The 18,851-nt window shown below is 35.2% G+C and overlaps 2 protein-coding genes across 11 annotated transcripts in view; one reads left to right on the top strand and one right to left on the bottom strand.

Moving 5' to 3' along the window:
* The window catches only part of LOC139971031 (DNA repair protein RAD51 homolog 2-like), a 278,473-nt gene that overhangs the window by 115,947 nt on the left and 143,675 nt on the right, over nt 1-18,851 (top strand). The window contains exon 8 of one of the 10 annotated variants that reach the window (XM_071977186.1): nt 16,675-18,296. The exons of the other annotated variants lie outside the window; for them this stretch is intronic. Within the exon in view, the coding sequence (XP_071833287.1) occupies nt 16,675-16,842 (168 nt within the window). The 3' untranslated portion in view covers nt 16,843-18,296. Of the gene's footprint in view, nt 1-16,674; nt 18,297-18,851 lie in introns of those variants that run through there. 10 annotated transcript variants of the gene reach the window in all.
* Nucleotides 5,388-13,155, bottom strand: LOC139971032 (uncharacterized). The gene has a single exon (XM_071977188.1). The coding sequence runs from the start codon at nt 12,408-12,410 to the stop codon at nt 11,520-11,522; it is 891 nt and encodes a 296-aa protein (XP_071833289.1). The 5' UTR covers nt 12,411-13,155; the 3' UTR covers nt 5,388-11,519.

The raw sequence follows: 18,851 nt of genomic DNA, 5'->3' as shown, positions 1-18,851 counted from the left end.
GAAGCTGTTATCATGCCAGCCATGTTCCCCAGACTATTATATCTGAAGTGACATTTTTTTATATCATATGCTATTTCTTTCATGGAGTGATCATTGCTTCAACACCTTCCACATGCGTTTTAAGAGATTGCCAAATGATGGCTGCAAGACATCTTGTCAATTTTAAACGGTTTAAAGATAATGAAGGGTGACTTACAAGTAATCTCTCTTGGTTTTTTTTCTGACTGCCTGTCGGGTACGTTGTGTAATCATCCTATTTAGTTAGAGAGATGGATGCTAGAGCCTGCATCTCTCTCCTCCGCCATGTGCCTCCGTCAGGAATCCCGCTCATCCGATTCTGTTTGTTATGACAACATCGTCATGACGAAGATAGGGGTCTACAATTTCAACCAGCCTGGCTTTGTGAGGATTACACTGGATCGGAGGGTGGGTGCATTTGTCGTCGTCGAGGAAGTTGAATTCATATCTCGTTGGATTGCCACAGGCATCGTTCCAATCATGCCCCTTCTTCTCTGCCTTCCATGAGAGGTCAAATGCATTGATTGATCTAAGATATCCCTTGTTACTTACCTCCATATCCATACAACTTCTCCATGAAACTTGTATCTCTACCAGGTCCGTTGCAAACTCTAAAAGCTGAAGTAGTTCTCCAGCTAAAGGCTATATGTGTATATATATATATATATATATGCCGGAATACCCTTAGTAGTATCAAAGCTACTCAGCTAATGTGGGAATGTGTTCTCTCTCCTTCAGAATGACTAATACCTTCTCAATCTGTCCTTAGCTTTTGTCGTGAATCTCTCTTTTATGTTAATTAACCGAATCAAGTTCCTTCTTCAAAGTCCATAATTCACGCACCCTTAAAAAAAAGTGCAGTAAATATTATGCTCCCATCTTTGTCCTTCCTTCCTCTGCCTCTCCCATATCCCCTTCTCCCCTTCTCCCTTTCTCCTTGATCCCCATTTCCACTTCTTTCTTCGCCAGTTCTCTTCTCAACTTTTCCTCAGAATTATGACAATCATTCACTAAAATTAAAAAACAGATTCAAAACAGCTATTAAAGGTGGCATCTCAAAACTGGTTAAAATTATTTGCATCTTTTATAGTCAATTTCAAAGATAACAAGGGCCTCTAGAAATGGTATAGTCCACAGAGAGGGTTAAAATTTCATCATTGTAAACTTTTCTTTTTGGTCGTTGCCGTTGTAATTCGGCATCTCATATCTCCTGACTTCCATTATTCATAGAAATTGACATTTCTCAACAGTTGAATAAAAAGCTACTTTAGTTTCAAGATAAGTAAACATAAAAAAGAATTACAAAAATTCCCACATGGCAATACTGCTCTCCTCTTTAATCATAACCGGAAATAAATTGATGCATGTGAACTCTGGATATCCTGTGATATAAATGCCATAAAAGTTGGCTCCGATGGAAAGAATCCATTTTAATTTAATGACGGCCATGGGAAATTAACTGTTACAATTTGTCCATATTTTAGAGATCAGTCGGATATATATATATAAATACATAAGAAAGTGAAAATAAATTATAAGAAATTAAACTGGGGTGTAATATCAAAGACAATATATATAGTTCTCAAATTATCATTTTCCTCTTCTTCTAATTGTTGTTAATATAAAATAGCTATGGGAATTTAACTGTTATTGTTTTTCAATATTTTAGAGATCAGTCAGATATAAATATATATATATATATACCAGCTTAATTTCTTGTAATTTATTTTCACTTTCTTACCCTCCAGTTCTCAATTTATCATTTTCTTCTTTTTTTCTACTTGTTGTTAATATAAAATAGCCAGTTCCGCCCCTGTAAAAATTTTGTTTTTTTAAATTGCCAGAAAAATTCAATATGGCAATTTTTGGTAAGATATATAGTTTGATTCAGTCTTGCAAAGAATTTAAACATATCTAGCTCATTGGTTTGCCCTATCAATCACAACATGGATTTTCTTGATGAGAGTTCTTCTCGTCACACCTTGTGCAATGCAGTTTGTTATAATATACTGCAGTATACAAGTGTGTCTGTGTGTGTAGTACGTTGTGATTGCTTGCTGATCAGCCCTGAGTCCTACAACGGTTGGCTGTATATATATATATATATATATCTGTGTATGTACTTCTAATGAAATATTTAATTACATTTCCAGTTAAGAGCTCTATGTACATGTGAGATGAGAGAGGGGTTTTCACAAACATACAAACAGACAGAAGTAGTCTCGTTGTCGTAGTGCTATGTGTTTGCCTGTGTAGATAGTGTTTGGTGTATTCTCAGATACACATGGACTTTTTTCCCCTCTTTTTCTGTCCTGTCCTTCGCCTCCCGTCTTGAATGTCAATATTTATGTTGTCATTGATCTTGTATGTGTACGGTCAGAAGTCACTCTGTGTATGTGATGAGAATAGTTTGTGTAGACAGGCTGTATGTTTTGAGGTTTGTTCTACAGTTGCATCTACAGGTATAAAATGTGTAGAAAGTCATTACAAGGAAGAGAATTGAAGAGTATATTTGTACTCTAACTAATGAATTTCATAATGAAACTAAAAAATTGTTATGTAAGCTCCATAACAAGGAAAAGAATTGAAGAGTATATTTGTACTCTAACTAATGAATTTCATAATGAAACTAAAAAATGGTTATGTAATCTCCATAACAAGGAAAAGGATTAAAGAGTATATTTGTACTCTAACTTATGAATTTCATAATGTACCTAAAAAATGGTTATGTAAGCTCCAGGCCCAAAAAACACACATTTTATTTTCCTGATTTGCTTCATTTTATTCTTTTCTTTTAGTATTGTGGTTTATTCGCATTCCTGTCATATGATCGACTTAAAGTATATTTCTATCTTGTCCTTCTTATTCTTTTATTTATTTTTATATATATTTATTCCATACCTGTAAGAATGATTATTCTTGATTAATATATCAGTAAATGTCGACCAGATCGTTCTGGTGCAGGCAAGGGATAGCTTAATGCATGCGTGTTGTATTGTTGTAAGGAAGTGTGGACCATATCGGGGTACATATTTCATAATTCCGCCCTTTGTATATTGTGTTAAATAACAATCCAACTCTATATACAATGGGGGGAATCTTGCATGAGACTTTAAACAAGAAACTTTCTTAACTGTATCGACTTAATTAATCTCCCCCATGTTCCTGCGAGATGGGATATAATATTTTGGAGAGTATGACTTAAAATACGGACTTGTAGTGTGAGTACAACAGCATGAGTACCAGCAGAATCGCCCCTTGATATCAGAAACTAGCACAGAGCTCTAACTCTTGAGCACAAGTACTTTAGCATATATAGTATATTGATATGAGATAAACAAAGGTCCCTGAGTTCAAGAACCAGTACTATGCTATATGAGGATGAATACACACACACACCCATACGCTAGTATTAAACTAATATGCTGATATACAGGTATGAGTGTCAGACTATAATAGTAATAGTAATAATTATAATAAAGTCTGCTTGCTTCCTTAAAATTATAAAATATATTAACCACGGAAACTGGAATTTGGGATGATATTGGAGTGAAATTTATTCTGCGGAATTTTATAGTAGAAACCGCTTTTTTTGTGATTGTGCATATAATATGTCATTTCTACTTCTGCGTGCATGATCATGTGACATGACCATGAAGTTCAACACACAGACACACCCAGTTGGAATTACAATAGGGAAAAGGCACAATTTATTATACTGGTCGGATTTTGAGTGTAGACTGAGAATTATTCTCTTTGCTTATAGGATTATTCATTTTGGTCACATAATCTTGAACCTTGCATATGTAGAGGAGTGATTAAATCTATGAACGTATTGGGAAACTTGAATAGCATTAACATACGTTGATGCTATACGTCTCCCAGACTGACTCTGAGACTGATCTGGTTCTCGGTTTGAGTAGCAACGTGACCCTATACAAGCCCCTCCTCCCATGAATGCAATTAGTCAAGAGTAGTCTGTAAGATGTACTCCTTCCTTCTACTCTCACATCCCCCTCTTCCCTCCCCCCCCCTCCCCTCCTCCCACCCACCCTGTACCTACTATGTTCCCAGGAAGCCAATTAGATATTTATGTTTATTCCAATAAAGTACATGAATTGGATCAACCACATTTGTACATTTTGATTCAAGGGTTAGGATTATCGTATGGAACAAATCATTTCGCTATCATCTGTGAAGAATTATAAATTGAATATATGTATTTTACAAATCACATCAATTAAAATAACCAAATAATTTCAGGGGACAGGGTTCCTGACCCAGATTATAAAGCTATATCTACTTGTATGGTATCTAGTGTGTTACTTATGTATCCATTGGCAAATGCTCAGAGTTGGGGGTGGGGGGATGGGGGATGGGGAGGGATTTACATCATACTTTTGCCCTCGTTAGGGGTGCGTACCCCTGATCACTCTGCCCCCTAGGATAGATGCCCCTACTCAGCTGCCTACCGTTTCCCTTGGAATATTATATGTTAATGAACTTGAAGCTGCTACTTGATGATGCAGAACTCATTACGAATTTATGTAAATAAACCCTGACTTAGTTAAATATCTGTTGCTTTAAAATAACTACTGATTGTACATATAGCAATTGTCATAACAACTCAGATAATGTGACGGTATTGTTTTGTACCGAGTTTCATGATTAATTTTTGTTTTGTACGTATATAAACCCATGTTTCCACAAAATAAACATGTTATTACATATGTGCCATCAGAACCTACTCCACGTCGACAATTAAATCACATTTCTTTCACCATTTTGGATACCAGCACATTTGGTGACGTTTGCATTTTGGAAAGTCCTTCACTAGAGGAATTAACACATCGAAAGCTGAAACACTTTTCAGAGCATGTTGTATTGTAACTTGTGTTAGAGTTGTTTGTACTCATTGTCTAATCTCAAACCGTCCGTATATATTCACCAGTTATCGAGCGAAATTATTCAAATCAAGTCAAATCGACTAATTGTGAGTATGGTAGAAGACGAACATTTAAGACATAATATTATCAAAAGATAAAAAAATAAGAAAAACCCTTGTTCTAAGAAAACTGGCTCATGCATAAATTGACACCACAAGTAAAGAGTACAATAAACAATTGTTTTTGTTTTTTTGCCTTGGACTCTCCCTTCGTATTGCCCACGTAATACCAGTATATAGTTCACAGCAACGATGGATCGATATACTGCAAAATCATTAATGAACCTGCAGTCTTCACACTGAAAAGTCTTTGTCATCTGGCAACAGAAAACTCATAATATCATACCATATATGCAGAAATTGTTTCGCTATTATATTATCAACACACGTTCATGAAAAAAAAAAATGAAAAAAAAATTCAAAATGTGTTTTACGAATCGTCAGATTTTTTCGATAACTCGGTACAATTTTGTAAGGCTGCAGTCGATATCGACAAACCAATCGTCACCACAAGCATAATGATAGTATTGTTAATAGCTATATAGTACCTCATATCATATATTTCTTCTTTTATTATTCCATGTTTAGATATAGATAAAAAAAATTAAAAGAAACAAAAGTAGAGCTTCACAAAGGACAACGTGTCTATCGCTTTCAACCAGAAACTGCCGCCACATTTGACTGAACTTTTTTTGGGGGGGGGGGGTTTCTCTATTTTCTACTCTTCTCTTTGCATCTTTTCATCTTTTTTAAAAATTTGATGTCCCAATTTTGAGAGAAATAATGTCTTGGCTTTAAGAATTAATGTCCTTTTTTGTATTTTTGTATCATATCTTCAGAGGATGAATGTTTGAAAGGTGATCCGTCATCTCGCTGCAGAAGTGGATTTTGGGATATATACGCCCAAAAAAAAACTGACTGTCAAAAATGTTTGCACATTTGTGGTTTTTATAGTTCATGCATGAATCACTAACCTTGTTTTGTAGAACATGCATATTCCACTGTCATTTGTTTATTAGGCAACATCTATATAATTTACAAAAGGTTTACCTCATAAGTATGAAATCAGGAAGACATTGTCATCTTTAAACTTTGACCTTTCGAGCTACCCTTTCAAATGGTACATTGAAATCATTAAATAGACAAACTGTTTCAAAGCTATAGAGGCTTATAAGTTCCAGAAAACTTTGTGGAGTAGTTTTAGCTGATGGCAAAAGTGGCAGCCATTTTAGATCTGAGGGATGTCACGCTGCCCTTTGTTTACAAGTAATCAGACTATTAAAATTTATAAAAAACATCACCGGCATGCTCGTTTACGTTTTTTGTCCTGGATACCACTTTTCAGTTCCCTTTTTTTTTCTTTTCCTTGAAGCCAAACTTTTTTTTTTTTTCAAATTGATTTAAGAAATGACTAGATGGCCAAAGAGTGGTAAATATAACTGTGATACATAGAAGTTGTTTTGACGTTTTGCGAGTACGTCTATAAATACATCTATACCATCACTAAACCCAAGGTTAATATAATATTCAAATAGTCATGAGCTCACACCATTTAAAAAAAAAAAGCAACAGCTTTTTCGTTTGTCGTTTGTTTTTGTCCTTTTTTTTTTTGGTTTTTGGTTTTTGTCGATAGCTTTATAGAAACGTTACATAGAATAATCTACACTGTGATACTCAGAAGACCGAATAGTTCATCTTAGTAATGTACAAACTGCATAGCCAAAAAACAAGAGAGAAATAATGAACTGAGTAATTGGTAGAACAGTATGGATATTTCTCTATATATATATATATATATGTCAAAAAGAAAAAGGAAGAAGTCATATTTTGTTTTCATATATGTAACTGATAGTAGTTCACAGAAGGAGAAGAAACAAAGCAATTTAATTTTTTTATCCATTTTTGTTGTTGTTGTTGATACTTATAATTTAACATTCAGCACCTTCTGAGTTCTAGTATTAACCATTTGTATTAGCTTGAAAGGGATAAATATATATATATATATATATATATATATATATATACAATATATATATATATATATATATATATATATACATATATATATACATATATATACTGTTCTGTTAGTGTCCAGATGTATATTGTCATACAAGCTGCGACAGACAGATGACAACGAAGGAAAACATTTTCAACTCGGAGATAAAACTGAAAATTTAAGGAAGTCTAATATTGCAGCATATGAACTGCATGTGAGATTTGACCATGTAACCCTATTTGCCTTGCCAATCCTCCCCATCCCCACCCCTCACCCCCCACCCCCACTCCCACTGTGATCACTCCATAACACTCATTGATGGTTCTGTTACATTTAATATTTAAGATAAAATGCAGGAATTGTACCCTTCTTCTTTAAAAAGTTTCTTATTTCAAAAAAAAATGTTTACAGTTTATCTTCCATGAGAAAAATTAACAGTACTGATGTTCACAAAGAAAATAAATAAGTAAATAAAAAAAAAAATGAATAATATACTTTCTTAAAAGAAGAAGAAGAAGAAGAAAAAGAAGAGATTGATGTGGCAATATATGACTGTAATCAATAATATCGGCATGGCGTGGCAACACCACCACTCAAGGTCTCCACGACTAATATAGATCTATAATTATAAACTGCAAAATTGACCTCACATGGGAGAAGCGTAACCTTCGAAGGAAACAGAGCCAGAGAATATGGCATTTAGAAAAATAATAATAATAATAATAGTAATAGTAATATGCCAAGAAGTCTGTATGTCTGTCGGCAATAGTGACAAACGCTACTACTACCACTCAGGGAGCCAACATGCGATTTAAATGAACCGGCTATCAATGATCTTTTCTGTATAAAACTAATATATTCATTTAATTTCTTTTCTTTCTTGTTTTGTCTGTAAAGGGCAAACTAGATTTCAGTGTGATTTTTTGTTTTCTTTCTTGTACTTTTAGAAAAAATTTTGTGCTCGAGTAGAAATTAGAGTAACAGATATATATGTTTCTTTCTTTATATTGTTAAATTTTTGCATACATTTGAATTATGATAATTAATGGAGATGAATGTGAATTTTTATACACCGAGCTACTCTCTATGTTTGCACTGTCAGGGTTGGAGGGGGTGGAGGTGGTGGAGGGGGATGGTCTGTGGTGATACTCATAAAAATTTCAAAAATTGGAATTTTTTGAACGTGTATTATATTAATTTACATTTTCTTTTGTTTGGATTTTTTTGATCTCAAAGTTAAATCAGCGCTGTTTGTAGTTGAAATCCAAAGTATATCATCTTCAAATTTTTCTTTCTTTTTTGTGGGGAGGGGGGAGGAGGGAGGGGGGTGAAATCTTGTTTGATGATGGTTCCCCGTTGGGACATATTTTTATTATCAGTACTTAAATGAAACAGAAGAGATATTGCAGTATTTTGACTTTTGCTTGGTGTCTAATTTACGTGGAAGTTTTTTGTATTCAACCTAAGCTGTAGATTTCAGTAGCTTCATGGTGCTTAAACACTATCACCACATTAGTTGTTTTTTATGTTAAAGAACAGAACTTTAAGCAGGACCATCTTTCATAGGGGAAGGAAAGGTGGTGGCAGATGGGGGGAAAGGGGGGGGTTGCATTTAGAGGAGAAAACGAGATCTCTCAAACACATTATGCAAATTAAGATACAAGACATATACTGTCTGTATAATATCAAACCGTTTCATATCTTCTTTTATCAAATGCATGTAATTATCCTATTATTAGCATATCCAGGATTGATAAAAATCCATTTTATATAGTGCAGTAATCTTCACTGTTTCTGATCATTCTTTCATAAATACAGTAACGACAATAATATGCATAGTTATTATTATAATTTAAACATAACACGACATGGACTGACGTTCGGTTATAAAATGCTTTCCAGATATGCCGACTTGTATTGTTTTTTTCCAAAGAAAATTATCACAGTATGGACACAGTAACTTTTGCCATCAACTGACTGTTTGCAGGAGACTTTTATATCCTCCCCGGCTCTCTCCCCCTCTCCCCCTCTCTCCCTCTCTCCCTCCTCTATCTTTTGAAGGAGTATATATCTAATCCAAACACAAAAATTATTGCAAGGAAAGAAAGAAAATTCCTCTCCAGTTGAATTTTGTTAATATACACATAGCAACATTTGCATATCATTCATTTATAGTGTACTTATTTTCTTCTTTAACAACCTGTCCTCCGCCATTCGCTAAGTATCTTTTGTCAATATGTCAATATATATATATATATATATATATATATATATATATATATATATATATTGACATGTATATATTTCTCCAGCCTGAATGATTAATTTTCTTTTGTATACATGTGCTCAGACTTTCCATATCCGAAATGATTGACAAAAATTACATGAATACCAGTTTAATAGTATCAGACTAATGTAATGTGGGAATATATAGTACTTAGCAATATATGATATGGCTTTATACACACTACTATTATCAAAGAGAACAAGGAAGAATGAACAAAATTTGGATATTGGAGGTCGTCTGCTACTTGGACTCAGGATGTAGGATGTTGTGTTAATAGTATGTACTATACAGCAGCAGACACTACTACTACTACTACTAAAATAGAGTGCAGGGTTAGTATATATATGGTTTATATGGAAGCTCAATATCAATCCCCACCACATGTGTCAATGTGTGTTACACTCATCCATACAACAGTTTATTTGAACATGTTTACCAGGTAGCAGAATGTTTCCTTTCTTAGATAATTGTGGGGAAAAGAAAGAAAGAAGAAAAGGAAAAATGAAAAATAGAAGGAAGAGGCGTCCTTAAAACATGATTAATCCATGAAGTCGTTGAGAGCAAGAATATCAACTTTTGCTTTCTGGATTACATAGGAAAGTACAAAGCAGTGTATATCTTATGGATACTTATAATAAGGTACTATTCCAGATTACTTAGGAAAGTACAATGCAGTGTATGTCTTATTGATACTTATAATAAGGTACTATTCCAGATTACACAGGAAAGTACAATGCAGTGTATGTCTTATCGATACTTATAATACAGTACTTTTCCAGATTACATAGGAAAGTACAATGCAGTGTATGTCTTATCGATACTTATAATACGGTACTATTCCAGATTACATAGGAAAGTACAATGCAGTGTACTATGCTTTATCAATACTTATTATATGGCACTACTATTCCAGCTACGTATGATATCAGTCCAAAACTATATTAAAGACCGAAGCAACTTCATTTACACTTAGACCTTCACAAGTATAGTTATCGGTCATAGTTTTATTCACACATCATCACATGGTGAGACTATCTGTCTGTTTTAGTAAACCGAAGAAGAACTGAAATGCTCGACCATTTTTACACATTGTCGTAATGAGAGCGGCATGAAAGGTATTAAATAGTAAATTCATAATAAAAAATTAAAAAATGATGATTTTTTTTGCATTCACAAAAGCTGTTCCACATTTTTGTTGATATAAATCAGTGCATGTACACACACAGCGGTAGTATAGGTAGTTTAGGAAGGAGACTAAATAACTTTGGCATATCATGACCGCATGCAAGGCCCTAACAACCATCATGAACCACACAGGAAAAGAAATGTTGGTTTAAAACGTCATTCTATAAATAGTACACCACATTGACTATTATATTGTTTTGCATCATCAAAAGACAAAATATTTGTAGTTTAATTTATAGTTCCCTTTGAAGCCGTTGATACGTTAGTTAAGTAGTAATAGTAATAGTAGTAGTAGAATAATAATAATAATAATAATGATAAATATTGTTACTCATTACACAGAAACACACAACAAAATATTGCCCCTTTTAATTTTTTGGCGGTGCATTTTTTATAAATTTCACTTCGCTGCACCCCACGGCCAAAATGATACATTGAAAAATTACACGCAACTCTTCATTTCACGTACAGTCTATATGCTCGAATATGTGGTTATTATTTGTATTACATAAAGTAAATCCCATTGCCCCGTTGATTATTATATAAAAAAAAAGGAGGAAAGTAAGCGTGTCTAAAAGGTCAGGTACTTTTAAGGAGCACCAAACATGGGTTAAAAGAATTATCGAAAAATCTTTGTGAAGCATGATCTTAAGAGATAATTCTTCATTTATTATGTTTCAGCTCAAATATGTACAATAATCCATAATCCAAACGGATATGCAAATCTGACAGACATTGCTGAATCTTTGATAATTCTTCAACACTGACGGGAGAGCATTTTGTTTTATCTTTTCTTACTTTTTAGCTGCTAGTACCATGTGGTTCCATAAGAAAAGCATACATTTCAAATTCATTTCTCCCTTTTTCTTCTCCCCCCCCCTCTTTATGTTTTAAAGATTTCTAAAACAGAATGGATTAAAATTATTATGAGATTTGCACATCTCTTTATTGCTACGTTCACTCAAAATACTTAACATGAGGTCAGTACCTTTTTTTTCCCTTCAAAATGTCATTATTGTTGTTCGTTTTTTTTTTTTTGTATCGAGCTGATAAATTGAGATTTTGTAGCCATTGTCGTAGGCTTGTCATGTGACCCTATTGTTTTCGGAGAGCGACGCACTGCTGGGTGTTAAGTGTCTACAGTCTCCCGTTTGCCCGTGTAGATGCTTGGAAGGCCCTGGATTTCCGCAGCTGTGCTTGCTCGCCATGACATTGTTCTTAACAAAGTTTCCCTTGTGAGAGGGGCTATTTGATGATGATGATTTGGCGGTACACTTACCCTTGCATATTTCATGTTGTGGTTCCATCTCCGTGGCGATAAACTCGACGACGGGACAGTGGTATCTCCCCGCCACCGGCGACCGGTCGGCGGCGCTCCCGGGTCGCTGCACGATCTCGGCCTCGGCTCTTATCGAATCCTGAGTTCTATCGACTATGTCGTAATCCATTTCGCTCGTGATGCCCATCTCCTCGATCTCGTCGCGTTTGCGGGACAGCGCGTCGCAGAGCGCCACGAAGGTCTGAAAGTCACACATTTCAAGCTTCTGTGGCATGACCTCCACGTAAGCTTGCCTTCTCAGCTCCTCCTTCGAATCGTCGCCAAGTTTGTCCAGACTGTTACAGACGTCGTCGAAACTTAAAAGAGCGTCGTTGTCTCTGTCAAAATTAATGAACTCCAGTCGAAATTCTGCTATATTGCCCAAGCTGAATCTGCTATATTTCTCAACGATCTGATCAAAGTCCACATTTTCCAGTTGCTCACGTGGTTTGTGCGTGGTCCTTCTGGTATCCACCATCTCTTTGTATATTGCCTCGTGAATCACATGGAACGGGGTCTCGGGCTGCGAGACCGCCATGCGGTGGTCGCTGGGCTGCAGACGTCGCCCCGTGCTCGAGTAGATCTCGGCACGCTCAAAGTAGACCGGTTCCATTTCTATTGGGAAGCTTGGTGCCAAGCCCATTTTACAACCAAGCATAATAAGGTCGTACTATTACACCAACAAGAGGAAAATTTTGTGCTAGCGAAACACAAAAAGAGGGCTACGTTGGGTTCACATTTTCTTTCGTAAATTTTTGCATAAGTCGTACACGGAAAAAATATCTCTCCAAAAAGAACGGGAAGTCAACCATGACGTCCCATCATTACATATTAGTCACTGCTTCTTTGTGAGCATGCAAGTATTATTTTATTTAATAATAAAACAAAAATCACACCTGTTTTTTCTTTTTCCTCCTCGGTTTTAAGAATCCTCACAGAAAACTGTAAACGGTTTATTCCAATTTATCTCTCAATTTATTCTGTTTAGATCCATAATCCATGTTTATAATCCCATCAACTGTTTGTTGATCATTTGACTTTTTAACCACAGTTGTCCTTTGTCCTGTGAATCTGATGATATTACATGAAAGACATTATTGTATCTGCATCCATCCACTGAAAAAAAGCTTAGCTCTGCTTGCCAAAAAACAGGCGTCGTTCAGTATCAAGACTCCACACAGAATTTATACGTGCATTTTCTATAAAGAAATCTATCTCCCATTTAATATCCCCCTTTTTGTTTATGAAACAGAAACAAGGGTATATATTCCTCTCGTGTGGCGACTGCGAAAAAATCCTGTATCTCGTGTCGCAGAGCTTTATGAGCGCCTGGCTTATGAACGCCAGCGTGTAGAATGGCAGCCTGCCTGCAAAACTTACCACTGCAGAACAACTTAATGCATATATCTGGATAATGAGTGTGACTCTAACAGAAGAATATTGCTGGGGAGCCTGGATCATTCCATTCATTCAGGAGGGGGGTTTTGTGTGCGTGTGTGATTTTTTTATTGGTTTTTTTTTTTGGCCAGCTTGTTTGGAGGGACTGAAATAAAAACATTTTGTAGGAATTTTCCAAAGTTTTTCTCTTAGGGAAAAGATATTGAAATTTAGCTATTTGACAAAGGGTTTCCCTTTCTCTTCTTTTCTGAGATGCACATATGTTTCAAATTGATATCAATCTGGTTAACTTCCCACAAGACCACAATGTTTATTGATAATATTGCATTACTTTGAAATACATCAGTAGATGTTTAATTAAAGATGTTTTGAATAAAGTAACCCTAGAGGCTAATTATTGGGATGAGAAGATCCCTTGAGAATGGACTGAGAAAATTATGTAGTATGGTCGGTAAATGTTTAAATTTAGTGGATCATCGCAACAACAGAAAGAAAAAAAGAAACAGCTTTAATAGATTTGACTACAAAATTCCAAAATGAGTCTCATATTATCAAAGCTATGACAGGAATAAAATGAGATAACAAATTTTGAAAATGAAAAATATAAAACAGTTAAATATGGCGACTGATAGTAACAAAGGAATATTTCTGAGATATGATGAACAGTTGTAAAAGTTATATTGGTTAATGGCCGTTTTCTTATATAATTCTTTTCTTTTCGTATTTATTTATTTAAATTTTTTTCATCGTTGACATGAACGGAACATATCTAAATCCAACAAATTTTTGCAGAGATTACTATTAATCGTTAACATTCTCATACAGAAATATTTTCCATTTGGTGGATAATTAAGATCAGTATTGTTTTTCCACCAAATTTGATAACAATCACTGGGTGTGCTTTTTCCTTCTAGCTTATTATTAGGTCTTATTCACAGCTGGCAAATTAAACTGGAGATGACTACAACCTAAGAATACATTTAAAATGGACAGATGGACCGACAAATTCAACAAATTTAATATAGGATTAATGATCATTGGTTCTAATCTGGTTCTAGACATTAATGTGGTCACTCAAGTACACTAAGGAGTGTTAGCTCAGTAATAACGCTGGTGCCTTTCAATCATAAGGACCCAAATTCGAGTCACTCCAAGATTAATGTATGTCGTTCAGTTACAGAGTTGTTGACAATTGACAATTCATAATCATGGACGTTAAATATGAATGTAAGAGACTGACTTCAGTCAGCTTGCAGCTTTGATATTGCCAATGATGGCTTCTTCGCGAGTTCCTGCTTGCAGGAGGATCTAAAATGCATACATACATACATACATACACTATTATTATAAGAAGTAGTCGTACATGCAATGCATATTGAAAATTTCAAACGGTTCCCTTAAAATGAGGATTAATAAATTTATGATTATAGGTTCCATGCGATAGAAGAAGAAGTAGTTATACAACCATTTTATGGAACTGCTTTTCAAATGACAAGTTATTAACCATCAATATAATACAGAGCAAAAAGTTTCAATGTCTTTTATTTTGCATAATTTACAAATCTTGCAAGTTCATTTCTCCTTAGGCAAGTTTACTGGACTTTAAATTACAGAGCAAAGTTTAAGAGTCCTTTATCTGTCATATACTAAATTATTATATAATTAAGTTCACATAGTATAAGGATAGTATCATACAAAATGGAAGGAAACATACTAAATTAAACACTGTCCTTTTTTTATTTGTTATTAATCTGTTCATTGTCATTGTTATTATTTTGGTGGATGGGGGGGGGGGGGATTATGGCTACAGGGGTCTAAGGTCTTAACATGGGATAGACTCATCTGACATATAGCATAGAGGTGGGTCATTTAATGTGGTTTTTCAGTTCATGCCTGCAGATCGTACATCGTAACTGTTGACAATAAATAAGAAGTCGTTAATATAATTGCTAAGAATCTGTTGTTGAAGCTATACACGTTAAAGTGTAGTCGATAGGGTGCTTGGATGCCACCATTGACCTTGATCAAATGACACCTATATCGTGACATGATAATTAAATCTCATCACTAAACACACAACCCTCACTTTTTTTTGGCAGTTCATTGTAAAGGATTCCATTTTTTCATGGCGTTAAGTGTCCGCTCTCCATAGTGGATCAATCTAATATAAAATGTAAGAGAGTCTTACAAGAGTCTTAAAGAGTCTTACAAAGCATGTGTGGGGTAAGGGGGGGGGGAGTGGTGGTGTTCAAAGGGTTCCAGTTAATGGAAAATAAACATTTCCAGTCTTTGTTTTCTCATTCATAATTAAACTGCAGTAAAATTCATCTCAATTTAGAGTTATAATACTGAAGGAACTGTGATTTTTTTCTTCTTTTTTTGCCGTCATAGATCAGACTGTTCTGCAAAGAAAAAATTTGTGATATGTTTATTTAATCGATATTGGTGTCAAGCAGTGACAAAGTGATTCTCTTCTTGAGAGAGAGGGCTATAGAGCGAATGACTAGATCGAGAGCCATATTTTGATGAGTTTATGAATGGGACTTAAGAATCAGAGTAATATAGGTCGATGAAGAAAATAGAATTTTAGGATCACCAAATTCCAAGATGGTACCCAAATCATGTTTGGATGCTATACTGACTATAGGCACACTTGTTACATGACATTAGAGATTAGAAATATATACACAATTTGTATTTTGATTCAGAACATGATTAAAATCTTTACTTTATAGATGCCACCTTTTAAAAGGTGACCAACAATTCCTTGCAGGGCTGGCTAGGGCAAACCAATGTTTCACCTAAAGTGTATTTTGTATTAAGTGAGATTTGTCAGTTTCTCTATATGCAGAACTGGTACCTTGTGCGAGCATATTCTAAAGCTGACATTTGCAAAACCGTGAAAGAGCTTGACTTTATTCAATACCTTATCTCTTTTCTCTTTTGTGATACATACATTTGCCAACTTTGTCAACATAACAAATTCTTTTCAAACTAAGTTATCAGTAATTGACTACAGTACTATTCAGATGATTATTTTTTTTAACTTCATTAAAACGACACATTTTATGGAAAGTTCCAACAATTTCACTAACTGGTGTTCTCTTGGTATTTATTATCTTACGTCCCCTTTAATACTTTCTCAAAGATGTGCTGCCACCAAAAGCCACCTTTTATTATTACCATTTCTCGTACGTTTTCAGATCCATCAATTTCTAAGCTCATTGTTATAAATCGTGACCAATTTCTCTTCAATCACTGCAAGTCATAGAACAAGTCTCCGATATTTATTGAAAAGTTACTGTGAAACCATCTCTCTTTCCCCTCACCCCCCTTTCTCAATAATGGACTGAGCCAGAGCAACATAAACTTAGGTGCTGTATTCCATTCTGCATACATTGACATTTCAAAAATCTGCTGGAGCTTGGTTTATGGCCTGGTGCTTTGGTGATGATGCTATTGTGCACATCAATCATGAGTTGCTAATGTTTCGTCGTCTCTCTCTCTTTGTCATTTCCAAAAAGGTATATGTTTGCGACTCCGGCCTTCATCCTCGTGGACGGAGAGGGACCGGTAAAAAGGGAGATTTGATTGTCGTTAGTTCATGTTACAGCTGCATGATTGATCAGAATAAACAAGTATTAAGTCAAGACAGCTGCAGTGCTGAATGGACGAGCATTCGGGGGAAGTAAACATGCAACAACAGAGCCCCGGTTCCTAGCTGGTATAAAATAGCAAACATGTTTGAGTGGATAGTCAGAGAGCAACTGTGTTGTTTCTTGCTCAGTAGCAATCTGGTGTGTGTGTGTTTGTATATGTGTGTGTATTATATACAATGCAGTCGTGTCTATTCTCTGTCAGAACACAGACAGTTTCAATTATGGAATTAGCTTCTGCGAGAATGTAGCCAATTCTGTAGATTTTAGAATTTCATAATGCAGTCTGATCCGGCGACGCGGACATTTGCAACTTTCTTCTTTCAACTTACAGTCTTGAAAAGTCCTAAAACTTTAAAAAAAACAAAAAAACTGCAGGTTGAATGAAATATCCAATTTGATTTGATTTGATCCATGGTTGAGGGCATTTTGCATTACACATGTAGAGTGCTACATGTTGGAATAGTAGTTATATGCATTTTACGGGTCGTCAAATCACCTTTCAGATTTTCAATCGAATTGTACCAAATTTTCCCATTGATCTGTGGCTCAAGAAGTTGATAAGATTGCTGTCAAATGTTTAAGAGAAGGCCTAGCGTCTGAATCGCTTTGGAATTAATACTTCTTCACTGCTCAGATATGTCCATTTCTTTGACATAGCACCAAAGAACTATATGTAGCTCACTATATATACCTCTATATATGTACCTCACTATATGTATGTACTATATATGTACCTCACTATATATGTGTATATATATGTACCTCACTATATGTATGTATTATATATGTACCTCACACATATTGTTGCCAGACAGCCAGTCTTTCAAAAGTCCGGAGAGGTTTCCCACAACATTGATCACCTTAACTGTCATTTTTGCTTGACATTTTGATTCATACAAGGTTCATATTACTGGTGAGTGTGGTCACTGATAAGAGGGAGTGAAGTTTTTTGAAATCCACCCAAAATTTACATTTCAGCATTTATACATAACTTTGTTGACTTGGCATCGCGAATAAATACGACCTGTTTTCTCCGTCCGTGGCGTACAGTATATGATCGCAACGATATGTAAGTGTTGGTGCCTAGCTCTTTGCAGTCAGCAGATTACTGCAGTAGGATTTAATCACTGATACACTATATTATCGCAACGATATGTGAGTGTTGGAGCCTAGCTCTTTGCAGTCAGCAGATTACTGCAGTAGGATTTAATCACTGATACACTATATTATTGCAACGATATGTAAGTGTTGGAGCCTAGCTCTTTGCAGGAAGCAGATTACTGCAGTAGGATTTAATCACTGATACACTATATTATTGCAACGATATGTAAGTGTTGGAGCCTAGCTCTTTGCAGGAAGCAGATTAATTACTGCAGTAGGATTTAATCACTGATACACTATATTATCACAACGATATGTAAGTGTTGGAGCCTACTTGCCTAGCTCTTTGCAGGCTGCAGATTACTGCAGTAGGATTTAATCACAGATACACTATATTATTGCAACGATATGTAAGTGTTGGAGCCTAGCTCTTTGCAGGAAGCAGATTACTGCAGTAGGATTTAATCACTGATACACTATATTATCGCAACGATATGTAAGTGTTGGAGGCTACTTCTTTGCAGGATGCAGATTACTGCAGTAGGATTTAATCACTGATACACTATATTATCGCAACGATATGTAAGTGTTGGAGTTGACTTGCCTAGCTCTTTGCAGGCAGCAGATACTGCAGTAGGATTTAATTACTGATACACTATGTTATCGCAACGATATGTAAGTGTTGGAGCCTACTTGCCTAGCTCTTTGCAGGCTGCAGATTACTGCAGTAGGATTTAATCACTGATTCACTCCTGATTAGTATCTCACCCCATCAGATACTAGAGTGATTAATGCAAATAAGGTACTGGCAAATTTTCAAAACAAAAATACATGTACAGTATATATGCATCGTAGTGCTCTGTTTAATTGTCTGCAGTAGGACCTTGAAATGTCTATAGTTAATTCAAAGCGTTGACTGTTCTTTAATTCCCATAAGAGCT

The sequence above is a fragment of the Apostichopus japonicus genome, chromosome 8 (genome assembly GCF_037975245.1).
Source record: "Apostichopus japonicus isolate 1M-3 chromosome 8, ASM3797524v1, whole genome shotgun sequence".
NCBI classification, from domain to species: Eukaryota; Metazoa; Echinodermata; class Holothuroidea; order Aspidochirotida; family Stichopodidae; genus Apostichopus; species Apostichopus japonicus.
The sequence above is the reverse complement of the archived record's forward strand: the minus strand, read 5'-3'. Positions and strand labels throughout refer to the sequence as shown.

Coding starts and splice junctions, on each gene's coding strand:
- LOC139971032 (XM_071977188.1), bottom strand. CDS start 12,410: ATGCTTGGTTGTAAAATGGGCTTGGCACCAAGCTTCCCAATAGAAATG.